At 39.7% G+C, this 18,828-nt stretch overlaps 2 protein-coding genes across 3 annotated transcripts in view; one reads left to right on the forward strand and one right to left on the reverse strand.

Moving 5' to 3' along the window:
- Positions 1 to 4,957: 4,957 nt before the first annotated feature.
- LOC139121462 (carbohydrate sulfotransferase 11-like) lies at positions 4,958 to 9,405 on the forward strand. Its single transcript, XM_070686358.1, has 3 exons — positions 4,958 to 5,207; positions 6,391 to 6,467; positions 8,286 to 9,405. Exons 1-3 carry the CDS (start codon positions 4,979 to 4,981, stop codon positions 9,120 to 9,122), a joined length of 1,143 nt encoding a protein of 380 aa, XP_070542459.1. The 5' UTR covers positions 4,958 to 4,978; the 3' UTR covers positions 9,123 to 9,405.
- A 3,651-nt stretch (positions 9,406 to 13,056) lies between these two features.
- LOC139121442 (neuronal acetylcholine receptor subunit alpha-10-like) overlaps positions 13,057 to 18,828 on the reverse strand; it is a 64,185-nt gene continuing 58,413 nt past the window's right edge. Inside the window, exon 7 of one of the 2 annotated variants that reach the window (XM_070686308.1) lies at positions 13,057 to 18,770. In XM_070686308.1, coding sequence (XP_070542409.1) covers positions 18,211 to 18,770 — 560 coding nt within the window. In that variant the 3' untranslated portion in view covers positions 13,057 to 18,210. The remainder of the gene's footprint in view (positions 18,771 to 18,828) is intronic. The other variant, XM_070686309.1, reaches the window with a different exon arrangement.

Consider the following 18,828-nt stretch of genomic DNA (forward strand, 5'->3'; position numbering starts at 1 on the left):
GGCCAGAGGTTAAAGAAAGATTTGCTGCTGTTTGGTTTTTATTCGCCTGAGAAATTGTTCTGACTCAGTTACCGTCATTGCACGGATCAATCACCGAGTGAGAAATCCAATAAACCATAAGCTACACGCAGAGGAGGAGATTGTAGAAGTGTAAAAATTATCTAATCATACGGAAGGAATTTTAAAATTGAAATTAGATCTGCTCTGACGCCTGTTTTAAAAGGTCTGAGTCTTCATAACTTCTCTATTGTGGTTCTGAATCTTATGAAACCTTAATGCGATTATTTAATTCTTCACGTCTCGGTAGATCTGTTCGCATTATCGAGTATATCTTTCTTTGCACGTATAATGTTACATCAATGCCTGTCTTTAAGTTCCGGTGTGTCTGTTATTATGACAACGATACAACACAGATATGTCCCGAAGGTTTATGTTATCTTTGTTTAATAAATGCTTCCACAGAAACGTGTAGTTACAACTGCGAAAAGAATTAGGTCAACCAAAATGTTTTTACTCAGGAACCTATGTACACAAAACGACTGTCATTTCCGGCATTAGTGGCCGTATGGTCCCCTGTTAATTGCGGTAGATATGCTTGTAGGTCTCTAAAGTCAATTAAAGCATTGCATACTCAAAACTCCACTTATCATTTTCATCTTGAAAAAGAATTAATGTGCGAACTTTTGCGCGATTCATAATATTATTCGTGTGAGGTACCATTGATTTATCGCTGGAGCAGAATGCATTCAGACAAGGACGCGTCTCGTGGGAGATAAAGGTTGAACTCATCGTTGACTCGTTAGGAGAACAGATTTCAGCTAGTGTACTCGTTGCAAGTGAGGATTCCCATGGGCTTGAGTCCTTACCTTGTACGCAACACTTCATCAATCAAGAGCTCATACGGCTAAGTTCAAAATAATCGAGCAGTAAACAGGATTCACTCCCAAACGCCGGTCATGTCAGTTCAAGGCCATAAATGACGAAGAGCGTAATTAAGCAAATAGTAAGAACTCTTTCAAGATAAAGACTGGGCGTTTTTCCGTGAGACGGAAAGGTTTTGATAAGCTGTTGTGTGTGTGTGTGTGTGTGTGTGTGTGTGTGTGTGTGTGTGTGTGTGTGTGTGTTTGTGTGTGTGTGTATATATATATATATATATATATATATATATATATATATATATATATATATATATATATATATATATATATATATATATATATATATATATATATATATATATACACAACCCTACCTACATACATGTTGTGGTGATTTAAGCAGGGTGTTCTGGATTTAGCTTCGCATTAAGGAGAAGTTTCCCGTTAGCTCAAACATGTCGTAAACGCATTGAGAGCAGAACAGATAAATGAACAAGATAACTTATGTTAACCTACTATAGAACTCACACATGTGTGTACATTTATTTTTCCCATTCTCTCACCAAGACTTACCGTAGGAATTTTTCCGACGTTAAACGTTTTATGCTAGGTAATTTGTGAGGCGGAAGTCTCAAGGTATGGATTTACCTTTGCTTCATTGTGAATGTTTGCTTCAGAATATGTGTGTGCCTACTGTACATGCCTACATGCTTTCAGAAAGCTTTCATCTATTAGATTCACGGTATGGTCGTATCCCCACTTCGGCGAACTGGCCTATTTTCGATTTCAGAAGTGTACTGACGACAAGCTTAAAGATATTATGGAGAGCATTTGTTGCAGACAGCTTTGATAGATTGGATAAATGTATGGCTAAGGACCATGGGTACAACACGCGCCAGGTAAACTGAACTCACTGATTTGACCTCAAAGACCCTCACCGTCCTCGAAAGAATTTTTTGGAAATGCAAAAACACGACATTACGACATGACGACTTTACCTTCCGCCAAACAGGACGAATTGCAGAAATAGGGTGATGGCAGTTTAAACTTTAGGCGGGTTTTTGAAGAACAGGCGCCGAGAATCTTAACAGTGATCGAGAATCATGCATTTAAATGGTTTCCGTGGCGTAATATGGCTACAGTCAATGCAATCTTGCGCATGATCATCGAAATACGTCGCAATTGGTTTCGAATGTCATGCGCATATTTTGGTTTGTTTACTAGTATCCGCGGCCCTGTATGTAAGACCTTATGCGACTCTTCGAATTTTGAGTCAATTTCTTTGCTTCTCTTTCCATGCCACTGCGCTCGAGTAAATGTGCTGCCAAAAGCAGAAAAGGGGTGCTAGACATTTGATGGTTCTGATGAGCATGCCTCGACGCCAGCCACTTTTGTGGGACTTCAAGCATACGTTATGCAGAGCACGTAATCGTTATTGGATATACACAGTCACTTCAGCACAGCCTTCGACAGAAAGGTGTATCATTCATTTCAGAGAGTCGTACGTGGTCAAATTTGCATTCTTCAGCATGTACACCTCTAAGCTATGTTTTAAGTATCGACAGACTCTGAGGTCAAACCTAGGTCAAATCTGCCATGACGAATTAGTTGCATTTGTCCACCGTGTAACGGATTTGCGCGAGGGAATGGCAACAAACGTGAGCTCCTGTAGTTGACGTTCAAGTGAATTTCTTGCTAAGAAAGTCAACAATAAGTACACTACATCCTCTGATTTATTACAGTCATTTTCAACGCTGTCCATACTTATAGAAAGAATAGCAGTGCTGCATGTGTGCTTGTAATTACTGTATGAGACGTGTTTCTCTAAGGGACATTGGTTAATTTCTTTTAAACCAACAGAGAGTATTTACATCAGTGCAGCATTTAAGCGTTCAGAATAGGTTTTTTAAAGTGCGGCGCGCCTTTCATTACTAATGTCATTTTGAGTTCATTTGCCCGGCTCGAATTATACGGAAAATTGAGAAAGAAAGCGATTGATATGCGTTCTTCCGTGTGTTTTATTAGTCCGGTGTTCATTTCATCGAGTACTCAAGGTATATGGAGAGTCGGTGCCGGTAATGTAAACCATCATGAAAGCATTGATACCTAAGTATTGCCATTTCCTTGGTTCGGTGAAGTTGTTTCCACAGCCGGGTGAATTTTTTTGCCCCGTAAATTCCTGTATTTTCAAGATATGAACTGCGAAGGTGATTACTCCCAACATTTTTATCGTGACCCATCGTCTTTGATCGTAGAAAATCGGTAGGACAAAAAAAAACCAAACCAAACCAAAACCAAGAAAATCACCCATTAGTGAAAGGAATGGGTATTTTATACAAATGTAGCACTGTTCAGTAATGGGCGAAATCTTTAATGAGATAGCGGGCGCTCAATCAAAATGCAGCGTGTTGGTCGATTTAACACCAGCTCAAATGATGACAAGTCGTTGCAGGCAAGTCAACATGATCGAAACCTTGACATTCTCGTAACTTGAAGGTAGCGATGCGATCGAGGGTAATAAACATGTAAATTTTTCCAGTTTATATTTGCCTGGCCCGGTCAAGAGTTGTTTAAGTGTTGTTATGTACATGAATGACAGTAAATTCACAGCAAATTAATAGATTTTCAGATGATTTTTCCCCCCCATTTTTTAGTGTATTATCAATAATTGAGTATATAATATCTACATATTGGAGCGTGAAATGTACAATTCTTAGTTTCATTTCAGAAATGTTCATTTTGCAGTAACTGTCATTTATATTCAATCGCAGCGGTGAATGAAGAGAATGGACCGTTTAAAACCTTGTCCGAATTGCATCCACTAGGAGTTGGCGTAACTTCGACTATGTATGACATCGCCGTCTTCTCATTGAAGAGATGCTTACTTCAAGCGAGGGACTATTCATTGTTCCTCAAAATAACCCGATTGTTTTGCCGCAAAAATCGACCTTAAATACTTTCCGATTGCAACTCTTATCCGGGAAACGCATTCCTTCTGTTTTAAAGGTATACAGTCACTGTGATCTAAATATGCCCATATATGGTATTCAAAATGCCCATGTGAGGGCGCTGTTTTAAAAAGCTGCCACCCGCTTAAAATCAGTAATTGGTTAGATTTTCTCTTTCCATGGTAACTGTGGCAAAATGGGAACAGGTGACAGTATACCTTTAATAATACTAAATGTCTATTCTACCCGTTTAATGCCGTAATATTATTTTGAAGAAACTAAATGGCTTGCTGCCCATGCTGTCACTTTGAGAAAGTCTCTCCTTTCAAACATGTATGTTTTAGAAATCCGTCTAAAATGAAATATGACTGTCAATAAAGTAAATTTGGATGAAAAGTTGCCATGGCTGCATTCACTCCATAAGTTTTTTTTCTGTTGCGGGAACTGAAGTATGTTATCGTTCACTCTTAACACGTCTAATGATCACCATGCATTATACATCATAACTGTTACTGAGTGTCTCATAAAAACAAATTATCTGGCCTTGTACAAGAAAGTACACAGGTGGAAATTGAACTCAAAGGCGATCAAAGTTGCAGGTACATCAAAGGAAATGGGCCATATCCGCCGAATAAAATTTTAGTCAGTTTATTGGCCTAGGCGGACTTTGACATCGTCGATCGGGAAGAGGGCTTATTTTGTACACCTTTTACGACGCTATAAACAAATAATTACTTGCGCAAAGTCTGATGGCACTCGTAATTTCTGTTTTCGACGCCGGCAGATAGGAAAAATGGTCTTGATTCGACGTGCCACCAGGCAATGTACGGGTAATATGTCACGTGATTGAGACGGCTTGGTGACAAGTTGTCTTTATGGACTTTTCGATAAATCATAAAAGCAGTAAAATTGCTTGTAGCGTCATAAGCACACACTGGTATGCTCCAGAATTGCACGCACGCTTGAGGAAAATTATCCGCGTCATGTTAATGTCGTCATCTTTTATTCTTGTGACCGAGCGACAGTGTCCCATTTATCAAATGACAGAGCAGCTGCAGCTGACCGACTCACTCATATTGTGAAATTTCACAATATTCTCATTTGAATATTAACACAAACCATCTGCTTCAGCGGGCATTGTGGGGTAAGCACATGCCCGATGTCTCTCTTCAGTGGTGTTGCTTTTGTAGCGTTGCAGGATTTTCGATTCTCCCCAATGTAACGGGAGATCGAGGTTCTGGCGGCAAACGACACAAAATGGTACACACGCCATGTCTGCATAACAGGAGGTGGAATATGGTCTGCGTCACGAAACATCGCCTTTTGGTCGTTCTGACCGCGTTCCTTGCAGTTGCATGTATCTCTGTTCTCCGACAAACCGGTGAGTTTGAAACGCGAGAGGTTGACCTTCTCGAAGAGGCACGACCATGCTGCCAGGACAATTACGAACACATGAGCCAGTAGGGCAGTACTTGCACATACGTTATACTGCTTAGTTTATGGCTTGTCTCAGTCACACATTTACATCACTTCCTGTGCTCTCACGGTTTTCCACTAGAATTTCAAGATTAACTCCTGCAATACATCATGACTGGTCAAAGTCCTTGATAATTTTTCTATTTTATGCTAACTGTATAAACAGTAAGTCAATACCTCGATAAATCCTAAATTCAACGCGATTGGAATGCTATGAGAATTGACCAAAGTTCAGCCGTCAACTTTTCCTTCTTTCATTAAATTACGTTTCCACGAAAACGAGCCTAGGAATGTGTGTTATGCAAACTTTGTTCTTTGTCACAATCATGCTCGGAAAAAGAGTTCAAAGAATGCTGTTCAGCATTAAGGTAGTTTCACTAGTGTTTGATTCTTCTTGATGTACTGAGTCCGCCCTCCATATTATGATCAAACTCTTGGTTTCTCCCGGTCACCTGTGATGTCTGGCTTATATAGCTTTACAACACCAACTTATCATAGCTTTCTTGCTTGATTGAACCTCTTGGCAATGTAACATTTCGGCATGTTCTGAGAAGAATGCCAGTATTTTGACGGGTCTTGGATTCTATTGAATTTCAAAGTCGATTATAATTATAAATTGATAACAATTTTAGAAAAAAATTAAACAACAACAGCTGTTATTCCTCTGTATAAATTTGAACAAGTTGGTAATAATCACTTCCTTTTACAAAATATCTAGTGGAATGCGATGCCTAATATAGCTTTTACCTTGGTTTGCTGATTCCCTGACCTTGACCCACTGCCAACGGCACTGCATACTGTGCTTTGACAAAGTAACACAGCGCAGCCAACGGCAGAGCAGGATTGAGAATCACGAGACCATGAAGTGATGAAGATAACCTCCCGACACCATGGCACCATAGTTGGCATCGGAACCATCTTCTTAAACCACTTAGGAAGCGTATTCGGGCCTTGCAACAGTAGCGATTCTGCTTGATACACACAATAAGTATAGGCCTACTTGAAAATCAACTATGCTTAAAATAAAAAGATAAACTTGACACGATATCAGAAATCAAACCGATCTACCCTATGGTATCTTTTTCTAGGTTCAGATGTCCCTACAAAACTAGAAGAACCGGAACGACCCTGGCATGGCGTTATGATAAGGTCTATTATGAGGAGTGTAAGTATCGCGATATGTGTGTTTATTACATGTTGGCTACAGGATCATTACAACTTTGAAAGCTTCCTGCAATGTAATGATTTTCGATATTCTGTGACATTGTAGCAATTTTATCGGAGTCTCAGTATAGTTGTTCTACCATTGAGGTAGTATGCGCTTCAAAAGTGAAAGACTTAAACTTTTGCTCAAACTTTCCTGAATTTTCAATCATTCTCTTGCCAAAGCAGCAATAAACATCAGGGGTCGCCCTGCAAAGTTTGAGACTAGAGAAACAAATTACCTGACATTTACCGATATTTGAAATTCACAATGGCCGCCATGCCTGTACTAACTGTATGGGGAAAAAATTAAAACTTTTGATTTTCGAAAAACTAAGGAAGAATTTTTTATTACTCCGGGGGCTTTAAAGGTATACTGTCACCTGTTCCAATTTTGCCACAGTTACCATGGAAAGAGAAAATCTAACCAATCACAGATTTTAAGCGGGTGGCCGCTTTTTAAAACCTGCGCCCTCACATGGGCATTTTGAATACCAAGGACGCCCTTTTGACCATATATGGGCATATTTAGATTACAGGTGACTATATACCTTAAAAAAGAGATCTTACAAGTAGTAGATCGGAAAAAAAAATTAGTGTAACACTTTGAGAGTCCTAATATCTGTCTCCGAGGCGCATTCTGCTGTAACAATCAACGGTCTATGGTTCTACGTCCCCACAGACAACAATAAATTGTTTAGATTGTACACTGCCATGCTCTTCGTGTGAATATGTTGACAGATGAGATAGGAGCATCAAGATCTGCGGACTCGTTCTGAAGAAGTCATATAACACTGATTTAGAGGGCTTGGACAGGGTTGCAATTAGGGTTCGGACGTTTCGGGAAATCATTGTGATTCGCTCGCAATATTTGGTTCACGGGTCATAGTTCATGCGCTCAAATAAAACATAACGAGATTCAAACTAACTGGTCGATATTGAAAACGAACATTACAATAAACATAATGCAATATGTGAAACTTTGGTGTATAGTAGTGACACGTAGACTATTGAAAATTCAACAAGGAGTCTGGTGATATTGGAACGATGGAGAAAAGCGGAGGTGAAAATTACCTTTCCGATAATGACCTTTGCCTTGAAAACGTGATATTCCCTTTTAATGTGCAGCGTGCTCGGAACCTCATATATGATTGGTCGATTTTCACTATTCACAGAAACTTAGGGAGTCTATTTGTATTATTCAACTATAACGGTAAGATTCAGCCCCCAATTGGATAGTTGCTTCCGAGACGCTGCACACCAGCCCTAATATTGAAATGAGATTGGGTGAGATATCACAAACGTTATCAGTATCGGTTGGCGAATATAGGAAAATGTTGCACTAATTCAAATAGAGGCCCTGATTTTGCCCAAGTTTAACCATCATATTTACTGTATACTTCAAGCTCTTCTGCCTGTAACTTTTGATGTAATTTCCATCAATTTGATTCTACATGCACTTATAGCATTTCGTTTAAATCATGCACGTCGAAATGCGAAATGTTCAATTTACAAACAGAGCCTTCTTGTTTGTGATGTCCAATGTCATTGTTAACGACTGAATTTCAAGTCCGGCCGGGACTAGACTTGTCAACAATAACATTTTACGTTGTATACAACGTCTTGTGTCGGTGCAGTTCGGAGGTATTAGTGCGACATTAAAACAAAAATATGTACAAATATTAGCGTTGTCCATTTAACAAGAATGGCTGTTTTACATGGTCCTCCTATTTATTACTATACTAACCCGACAGGTCGAACGTTCGATATATATTTGCAGATCACTAGAAGTAAAGATCGCTATCGTCAGAGGTTGGAACGAATCGACGAGGTCTGTGACAGTGATATCTCGGATGATGTTACAAAGAGCAACTTCCATCACGCCATTGGACGAATACTTGTCGATCCCGCAAGAAAAGTGATGTACTGTGAAGTTGAGAAGGCAGCCAGCACCAACGTTTTACGGGTGTTTGACATTCTCGACGGTCAATATAAACCTAATAGTATCAGTTTCTCGGCTAACCCCCGGAAGAGACAGGCTTACGCGTACAGAAAACTCTCCCAATACAACAAGACTGAGCGGGCGCAATTGATGGAGGAGGATTATACTAAATTCATGTTCGTTCGACATCCGTTTTCCCGCCTAATCTCGTGTTTCGTGGACAAAGTCGTCGACAATCCGGACGACAACTTTTTAAGTGTCGTTCTGAGAAATGTTAGATCGGCCATGGGCTCCAACTCGACTAAGCTGACATTCCCTGAATTCGTAGACTATTTGATTAAAATGGAAGATGTCAACCAACTCGGTACACATTACAGGCCCATGTACGCACTGTGCGCGCCTTGCAGCATCAAGTACGATTTCGTCGGTAATTTCGAATCGCTGCAAGCAGACGCTGCCTACATTCTGAACAAAATTGGCGCCAAGTTCGACTTCCCAAATTTCGTCCCGCACGCCACCAACAGTTCGGCCAAGAAGAACATCCTGCGGTACTTTTCACAGCTATCCGTCGAACAGATAAAGGCACTCTATCGCGTTTACGAAAACGATTTCAAGCTTTTTGGGTATTCCATCCCAGATTATTTCAAATCCTTGAACGGCAGCAGTTACACATGAGGGTACATGGAGGAACAATTGCGTTGTAGTGAAACTAACGGACACTATGCAACTTAGACGTTTTACAAGTTCCAATTATCGCATTTAAGTTGGAAATTAATTAAAATCTCGATTTCTTTTAATTTCAATACGATGTAATTTTACTATTTTGAATTTGATCCTGTCATTTAAGTTTTTTAATTACTTATCTTTGACTGTTTAATTAGTTTTAATTAATCGATTCTGTTATTATCAATACATGTACTTCATGTTAGTCATAAAAATGAAATTATTTGACATAATTGTGCCACAGTACTTTTTTGTACATCAAATGCTTCCCTTTTGAAGGCTGCCATGATTACAGAAAAAATCGGTCAGTTTAAGATCAGATTCTCGACTGCTCGCGTATATCCATGGTGTGAATAGTTTGCCGCCTATAGCACTGCCAATGGTGACAAATGTGTTTAGTAATTTAGATACTTGTAAGTCACTCGATGCCTAAAGCAAATGTGTACATGCCATCAGAGCGTATGCGCTCGGGTGTGTGCACTGTGAGCTTTCATTAAATTTTGAAACTGCCTGATGGCGCTGTTGATGAGCAAATAAAATAAAATCAGTGGGAGTACACCTGGAGCCTACACGATGCTGAAGTTAGACTCGGTTTCGGATTCGGTTTCGGATTCAGTTTCGGATTCGGTTTCGAATTCGAGTGAAAGAAATTTTCAGCCGATTAAGTTATACTGTGGAATAGTTTATTTTCACTTGGAATTTTATTTTCATTACTTTCGCCGGACCTGTTTTTCTGCTACAATAAAATCCAATCAGACTAGACAAAGTGAAAATAAGACAGTGAAACAACGAAAATCTGTTTTTCAGCTAAAATAAATTCCAGTGAAAATAAAATAGTCTTCAGTACTTTCGTATGAAAAGCTAAATACTTGTCGTCAAGAACAATCTTTTACTGGATTACCTACCGGCATATGTAGTATATATTTTAAGCATAAATTGTGTGCATATTTTCACAATCAAAATAGTAATAATTGACATTACAGAAAACTTCGAAGCACTTTAATTCGGAATTGAAAGGAAGTGTCGAGCAAGGACAACGACATTTACAAAAACATTTATACTTTAATTTGTTTATATGTCACAATGTGTGTCACATGGTATAATGCTAATGTGCTGTATTACTTTGCTGTTTTGGTTGATGTTGTTCTGCATAGATTTCATTTTAAATGTACCATACCAAACCTGGACTAAACTATCATTAATATGTTGTATAATAAAGATTGCATTGAATGCATTTCTTTGTATTGTGCGAAGTACTGTTAGCTTGAATAGTCTAAACTGCACAATACCAATAATTGCTCATGAGTTGTAACTTTTGACTAATTTTCCAGCAGTTTTGTCTGGTGTATTCATGCACTATAGTTTCTTGCTCTACTGCCTAAAGTTTTTTGTATTTTAAACTGTATAAATTATGATTATGTGCGAAACATTTATGTCATGAAATATATACTACATGTGCAGTAAGGTGATCTCCTTGTGTATATCAGTAGTTATCATATTTTCGAAAAAATAATAACATAAGCTGGAAATATAAAACTATTCTCAGTTATTCGAATCCGAAACCGAATCCGAAACCGAATCCGAAACCGAATCCGAAACTGAGTCCAACTTCAGCATCGTGGAGCCTACCGCGATTTCGGCGTTGCTGGCGCTCTAAGACTGGTAGACATTAAGGCCAAAATTTGGCAAATGTGGCGATGAGACTGTAGAGTGGATACGATCATTGAACAGCCAACATAGCCGTGTTTGTATGGAAAACCAAAGAAAAATGCTAAAGGTTTTCAACTTTACGTTTATAACGATTTGGTAAATATCTGTAGACTTTAATCTTCTGACAGCAGGAGGAAGTATCCATGCTGCAGCCTGTATTATGCGAAATCACGCATGGCAACAGTGTAAGGTATACATATAGTGTGGGCACAACCCTGAGCCCCTGTGAGTGTGGCACAGTAGGTGATATTACTAAGACTTGCTCTTTATTTGCTGGTATATAAATATCAAAACTGAGTAAATTGAAGGACTAAACTTCAGCAGACTGTCAAATCAGTGGCAGGCTGCTGCAAAGATCGTGAGGTGAACGCAATGACCAGCAAGTAACTGCTGCCGAGAAAAGCCACGCAATTCAGTAGGGGCCAGTCTAGATATTACCCACAATTCTCTATGATTTGTACACAGATCATTCACTGACCTGGAAATTACAGAACAGCTCGGTCCATATTTTAAACTTTTAACAGCATTGTTTTGATAATCATGATTTTCCTATTTCGCACTTTGATTAATGAGAAGTCATCCCTTTCAGGTGGAGATAGCAATTTTGTAATTTTGCCAACAGACATTTCTGACAGCAATACACAATATTTTTAAGGAAACCAAGGAATTAAGTCGCATCTGTGATGGCAAGAGAAAGAGTACTGATTTTCGAAAGTTCATGAAGGAAATTTACATGTCTAACATATGGTGCGATGAGACCATCTCAGTTGCTGATAAACTTAACCGTGAAAATTGTCCTAGTACCTGCAAATATCAGCGTCTTATTTTATTTACTCAATAATTTTGGAGCATATTTTTAACAAATAATCTTGAAATTATATTCTACGTTTCAAATCGTTCGAAAATTGATAAAATTGAATTAGCCTTTTGCAAACAAGATGGCGCGACACGGACAACAGCGAGGCATCCTGGGAGCAACTGATCTATGTTATGTAATTAGTACATTTTGAATCATAGTCATGGAAAATACTACTTCAACATTTTTAAGGTTATGTTGAAGTTTGGAAGTCCCACCTTAATGAGTGTGAAGTATGACTTTTATATCCTGGACCAGCTGTATCGTACTTGTTCATAAACTGATCCAAGATATAACAGTCATACTTCACGCTTATTACTGAAGAGGGACGTTGCAAGCCACTTCTAAATAACCCTAAAGCTATATATTCAGTGACTTTGTTCACATTTCTGGGACACGTAGGCAAGTCAAGTTTACTCCAGCTCGCCCACTTGACGTGGCCCAATTCGGGGCTTTTAAAAATATGATTCAGTACAGGCACTATTCAAATAGCTGGACAATGCTCATATTTATTGCAATTCTAGGTTGCCCCAGCATTTACTTTACAGAAACAACATATAAACTTTAAAATTACAGGTTATTTTCCTCAGAACCTCTCATTCCGAGTCAACAGTTTGGTATTTACATTAATTTATATTCATGAGCCGTTGCTTTTACAAGATTGCTGTTACAGTACAAAACCTTGACAGCTACTGGTGAGGAAATCTCGCACATCGAATCTGCAGTTTCATTTTTCAAGTTCAAACGAGATTTTTGGCAAACTCGCGGTAGGCTACTTATCTTTCAAAAGTTGCACCCCATAGCGAAACTTGTGCATGTATATTATGTTTCCAAATCTTCTTTTATCGAGGACTTCCACGACAGAGCATCCTTGCAAATCAACTGTGTACATGGAAACTTTCACTAGAATAAGACTGTGATATATAGCTAGACTCAGATATATAGAACAAAGTGTGTGCTGACAAAACAGAAGCGCTAAAACTTGATGTCCATTTGCAACTGACATTCACTGCTCATAGACTTGAAATAACGAAGGAAATATAAAAAACAAGATCGTAGACACTTTCGATAGAAAATGTTACATTTTGCGAAATCTTTGTATAAGCCCAACACAAGTATGTCTTTTGTATATGATGGTGGGAGTTGCATTCGTAGGTTGTTTCATTGCGAAAATAATGTCGTCACCTATTCTTTTGCCGAGAATTGTCCACCTGGGGGCGTCCTAACCTGAACAGCACAGTTCACCTTTCAATGTCTTTATTGAGGCAGTAAGAGCCAGATAGACGGCAATAGTTGTTTGACTTTGGTGAGGTGGTATATAAAGAGTAGAGAACCTTTATTATATTGTCTTATTCACACATACTTCTACTTTTGGTGCCTGAGGCTGTACTACTGCTTGCGTGCGTCGTATTTGCATAATATGCTGGCATCGGCGGGATTTCTCTGGTGCCTACACTACTGGTAGAACATGTGGTATCGTTGTAGAAGCGAGGCTTCCACTGTCTACTGTAGCATGTCATCCGTAATCTACTTGCATTCGAAAAGTGTAATGTAGGTGTAATGTATACTGCAGAAGTACATACAGTGGGTTTCATTTAGGTGCCACAATTCTGTATGTGAGACACACACATTGTACGTACAAAATAAGCGATAAGCTTGGTTATCACCACACATTTTAAAGTCACCGACTTCATTAATTAGTTACAGTAAACCAGCATGAGGCAACTGTCTGGACCGATAGCTGATAAGATGATCGTACTTGGTCTACAAATCGTTATGTAGCTGCTTCGGTAACAATTACAGCTGAAAGTGAGATGTTTTCTCAGCTAAACTACCTCACACAATGTTGTGACACCGCATTGAAACCGACTGTATTTGGTTTGTGATTAAGCAAAAATAACAAGACGAACAAGATAAAAAATTAATCTTACACTAGTCCAATGATCAGTTGAATTTGTTTTTCTTAGAGCCATTAGGTCGTTAGATGCACATGTGCAACCTTGGAGTGCGACGAACATTTGTTGTGAAAGTTGGGCCTTTTCTATGTAGTCTTACCCAATTATGCAGCTTGATTGTTGGAAGGCACGCTCACACAGCGATCGGAAAAAAATATTAACTGGTTCGAAATTTTATCATGAACGCTGTCGGACATTTCATTTTGCAAGGGTGTGTTTTACGTTACTGCTAAGTGGTGTTTAATGTGAAAAAGACATGAGCATGCGCACCTGACGACCCAACGGTGTCATGACCTCAAGTGCAATTAATATTACCATTCGGTTAGTACCAATTGCGACACTGTAGGGTAAACGGTTACCATGGACATGGAATGACAATGATGTGACTCCATTGGTGGAGTGTTTGATCGGGTACTAGATCATGACTTTTACATCGAGCAAAACAAAAAGGTGAGTGCGTTGTCCAAACATATACATGAATATGTGAAAATAATAAAATAAAATAAAATTGAGGTTATAGAGCGTATACAATTCATGTCACTATAAAACATTATGTACTATATGTTATTAGAATTATGGGAAATTCGAATAAACTCAGCAAAGCATTCTCCAAATGTACACGCTCTGCTGTAAGACTGAATTTTCCCATATCAGATACTCTGTCAGCCCACAGAAAATATCGACTCAGTGTTAATAATACTGAAGCGCCCGCTACAGAGTGGTGAGTTTTTGGCTTCCCATATCCATCATTGTCTGTATCTCTTCTCGCCTGAGGCTATATATATATTCTCTCTTTCTGTGGCAATAATATCTCCGTGCACCGACAGTGTTCACCAGCCAAGCGCTTCAATCAGCGTGAAGGCAAGTCGCCAATCAAACTACATCGTGTATTTTTGTGTAGCTTCATAATTTTAAATTACCTATTTCGATACGTCTAGGGTTCATTGAACTACCGAAACCAAATTTACACAAACAATAGTTTGAAATACTGACGAAAAGACCAGTTTCAACGTCCTCAACGGAAAACCATTGCATTTTCCTCAAGCGATGGTGATACAGACCACAGACGGGGCATCTCTGTCCAGTGAGTGCGATATTAGCATCAGGATCCATGACGTGCACGCCACTAGGGGGGCATAATGATATCTTTACTGGACGAAAACCACTACGCAGCGGTACAAGGTAATGACCAATTACTGGTTTTGGTTAAAGGCAGGGGAGCCTATAAATACCCCCTATCTCCCTGAGCATTCATAATCCAACATGAGTGGCACATGGTAGCAGCGTCAACGAATGCTCCCGAAAATCTGGATCCTTCAACAACCATGGTGTAAATTAAAGCACTGTCCCAACATATTACGTTTTGTGAATACTTGTGGAATCACCTTGTTGGAAAAATTCTCTCATTTTTTCTATTTTAAGTTGCTTTTTGATGCTAAAACTGCTTCGATGCTGTGTTGAAGCGTCCAAAGAACAATTGATGAAAGCGTTCAAACAGCTGCCAATCACGAGGGGACGCGCAAAGGTGCAAACGATCAAACATTTGTTGTGTACATCGGATCGATTACGATGTCAACAATGAATAAACGATTCTTACTATCTACTGAGCAAAATACTTGACCAACAGTTACATGGACAAAACCGGCGACATGCGGACCCATTTTGGACCGAGCACGAAAAACTACTTTTATAACTACTTTCAGCCGAAATCAACTCGATTCCGATCTGTGCCTACACAAATAACTAAACCGCTAACAGAAGGCGAAAAATTGCTCTCGTGACGTCCAAAACCGTTGTTTGCTGGCGATGCACGGTCAAAGGCCAATGCAGTGGCCGGCCATTGGATACGTTCATGCAACGATTATACAGGTGCCCATAAGCTACATTATTTCCTGTCGGGTCGGGGCGATGAAACTAAATCGCGATCCATTCATCTCTGTTGGAGTTGTCCAAAAGAGACACTTGCCATAGACTATAGCATCAAATGTTGACCGTTCAGACTGTAACACGATGAAAGGTCTGAAGATCGCCGTGATGTCGTTCTTCTCTGTACGTTTTTCTGAGCTTTGTTTTTTACTAACTTGCTCTAATACTATCTGACTTTTCTGTTCTTCCTCGATTGTCTGTAACTGACTTTTCTATCCCGATATCGATATTGCGTTCGCAATCACGTGTCTTGAAACTAACGTCATTACCTGAAAAAGTTTTCGGACAAACTCAAGAAATTTGACAATGCCTAACGAATAGTCGGCAAAATTTACAGAAATTAGCAACAATAATTACATGTATGGTAATTTTACCGTCTTTAGCCTAAGCGGTTCGCTTGGGAGAAGCAGTATATAACGATCTGAGTTCCCATTTTTACCCTACAGTGTGAGTGTAGTATTCGAACAACTCAGATCATAATCTTACGCTGTTCCGAGTAGCCTGGGCATTTTTTATAATATACAATAAATTTAGCCTATCAAAATTACTCGTTTTTACATTGCTTGGATATCGATATTTTTCTATATTTTTTTACTTTTGATTTGAAGTCTTTTGATTCTCCATCGGCGGCAGCACATGTACGGTTACAACCGTCATGTGATCACCGGAGTGTGCTTGTAAATTGTCGGGAAGTTGTTCGGAAGAAAAAGCATTTTGTAGTTAGCGGCTGCAGCTCGGGATTTTTCAAGATAACAACCCATTATACATTTCTTACATCTTTGAAAGGGGGATTACGGTAATCTTTCCTATGATAAAATTTTGTGAACGTCTTTGCAATGTGTTTCCACGATGAGTGTAAACTGATTCTCTGTTAGTAAAAATCGTCAGAAATGGTCCAGTGGCCGTGATAAAATAGACTCGGGAGCAAAAAATCATTGCGACGAAGATAGTAAGAAATTCACATTGCGATATTTGCTGTCGTATTTCTCAACAGGAATAACGCATTTTTACGCATTGTGTATAAGAAGAGCAAGGTGTTCGGCAGTCAATTGCTTCTATCATAATGATCTTGATCACAGCTATTTGGCGAGAAGACAGCGGGCTCTTATAATCGTGCAAAATTATTGATATTATGTCTTTGTGTTGAAAATTTTCGATCGAAGGCAGCAGCTCAACTTCAACAGCCGTGGTATATTGGGAATCGTGTTTATCACAGTGGACGCAGAACTACCATGCTATCAACATTACGTTCTATACCAATGTACGCCCCTGAAAGTTATAGAGTCAGCTGTGGCATCGGCAGTTCACATTGGTCGTAATCTTTTCTTATTCTGCCCCGTCTTTTGTACCGTCTAGACATTTCAAAGCTAGAATTTTTTACACAGTGACCTTGCACACAAATGATCATTCCACTGTTTCTGTTGGGGTTTGTTGGTTTTATGATTTGCCCCGTGGCCCCGGTAAAATCTTTTCATACGATACACCGTTGAATTTTTTAAAGGTAAATTAAGTATATTCCCAGTTTGTTGGGTAAAGTTGTCTAGAGAGAAAGGTTGAGTTGACGCTGATAGAGAAGACGTCGGGCCGGCACAGTTGACTGAGGTCCGGTCGGTTTGGGGTCGTTCAGTCCAGAAACCTGCAAAGTTCTGTATCATGATCGTTCGGCATTTGGGTGTTTTAACTCAATTTTTTTTGGACAAAGTAATTCAGTAATAATGTACGCCAGATTCCTTGTGTTGTTTTGCCACCGTCATACGCTTATACGGAAGGCTTGAGAGTAAAAACGGTAAAAATATTCAGTGCTCGTAAATGCATGCACGGTTTATTTAGTGACTGTTTACGCAGTATAGTCATCAATACGACAAGGATTTGCCACCACGTAACGACTGTAATCCTGCATCAATAGTCCATACGAAAATTTTGTGCTGAATCGAAGGAGGTAAAAATTACGGTAGGAAACGTCGGTGCATTTTCCGTCAAAGTTGTTGATCTGCAAAATCTTCAATGTGCACAAACTACATAAGTGGCTGTTATAGGTCTACACGTCCCACGTGCTTTCCACTGTTCATTACGAGCTATGTTCAAAGTGCGGAGTTAAAGACGTTGTTGAAGTACCGGGTACATTGATTGTGTTCGAAACCTCTAGCCTACCTGTTTGCTCCTCGTGTTTTTTGTGTCCCTAAAGTCGACTGGCTCTATGCTCTATGTTGCGTACACACATAGCTGTCAGGATTAAGATTTTCTGGGTAAATAGATACACTCAATAGTTTATTCCGCCTCTGATGCAAAGATACACACTGTTTTACATGTGCCACTCCTAGGCCCTGGATCGATTGCCATACCTTTAAGTATGGTGAGATGGAACGGATACCAGTTTATGTTCACCTATATGCATGTCGCATTTTAAATTTCGCTTTGGCGGGTTAGATTGGCGCGGAAAGAGTTATCATACTTCACAGACCGTAGTATGAAGAAACCGGCTCTACAATACTCGTTTGTGGATTGCCTACACTTGGACACACACGTACACACAGTTATCTATGTTACATACATGTAGTCATGACTACTGAGGACGCAATGTCAGTCGGGTTCACTACGCGTCCCCTGACGCGTCATATTCGACAGACTTAACGTCATAGCTCGCTCCCAAGTAGAGAGCGATAAGGAATCCCGCCAAGATGGAAGACAGTGTTACACAGAACAATATCAAGTAGGCTCTGTCGATTATCTTCGCCACGTCCCGCCATTCTTGTACTCGCTTGCGCTGCATGAGATCGTCGTCGTCTGAGTCCGTCTCGTCGATCTGTAGCGCCCTCCTGTGTTTCTCTTTGGATGGCAGGTAGTTCACAGTCAGGTTTCCGTTGTCTGTCGCCTGTGAAGGCTGCAGTTCGATGAAGTTGTTCGGTTCCATCGGCGGCGCTTCGCCGACTGCGGCTGCGGAATGAGGCCTGGAGGATGAACAGCCGAAGGACGATGGGCACTTGCAGCAACGTATGTGCATGCACGTGATCTTTGTCAGGTACTGGAAGGCTAGCTTTCTGAGCCAGGGGGACACTGCCCTGCAGTTCGGACCTTGAAAGTGCATGTGCAGCGTGAAGGCAGTCATAACAGCCGAGAAAATGACCAGTCCGATCAGGATGAAGAAATAGATTTCTGGTGAAAACAAATAAAAACAGAGAGGAATTGTGTTAAATTACTATTATCGGATGAA

This window comes from Ptychodera flava, chromosome 21 (genome assembly GCF_041260155.1).
Source record: "Ptychodera flava strain L36383 chromosome 21, AS_Pfla_20210202, whole genome shotgun sequence".
Classification (NCBI taxonomy): domain Eukaryota; kingdom Metazoa; phylum Hemichordata; class Enteropneusta; family Ptychoderidae; genus Ptychodera; species Ptychodera flava.

What these genes read in the sequence shown, in the direction of transcription:
- LOC139121462 (XM_070686358.1), top strand. Translation starts at nt 4,979, where the DNA reads ATGCCCGATGTCTCTCTTCAGTGGTGTTGCTTTTGTAGCGTTGCAGGA. An exon ending in CTCTGTTCTCCGACAAACCG is followed by an intron (nt 5,208 to 6,390) that starts GTGAGTTTGAAA and finishes ATCTTTTTCTAG; the next exon opens with GTTCAGATGTCCCTACAAAA. An exon ending in TAAGGTCTATTATGAGGAGT is followed by an intron (nt 6,468 to 8,285) that starts GTAAGTATCGCG and finishes ATATATTTGCAG; the next exon opens with ATCACTAGAAGTAAAGATCG.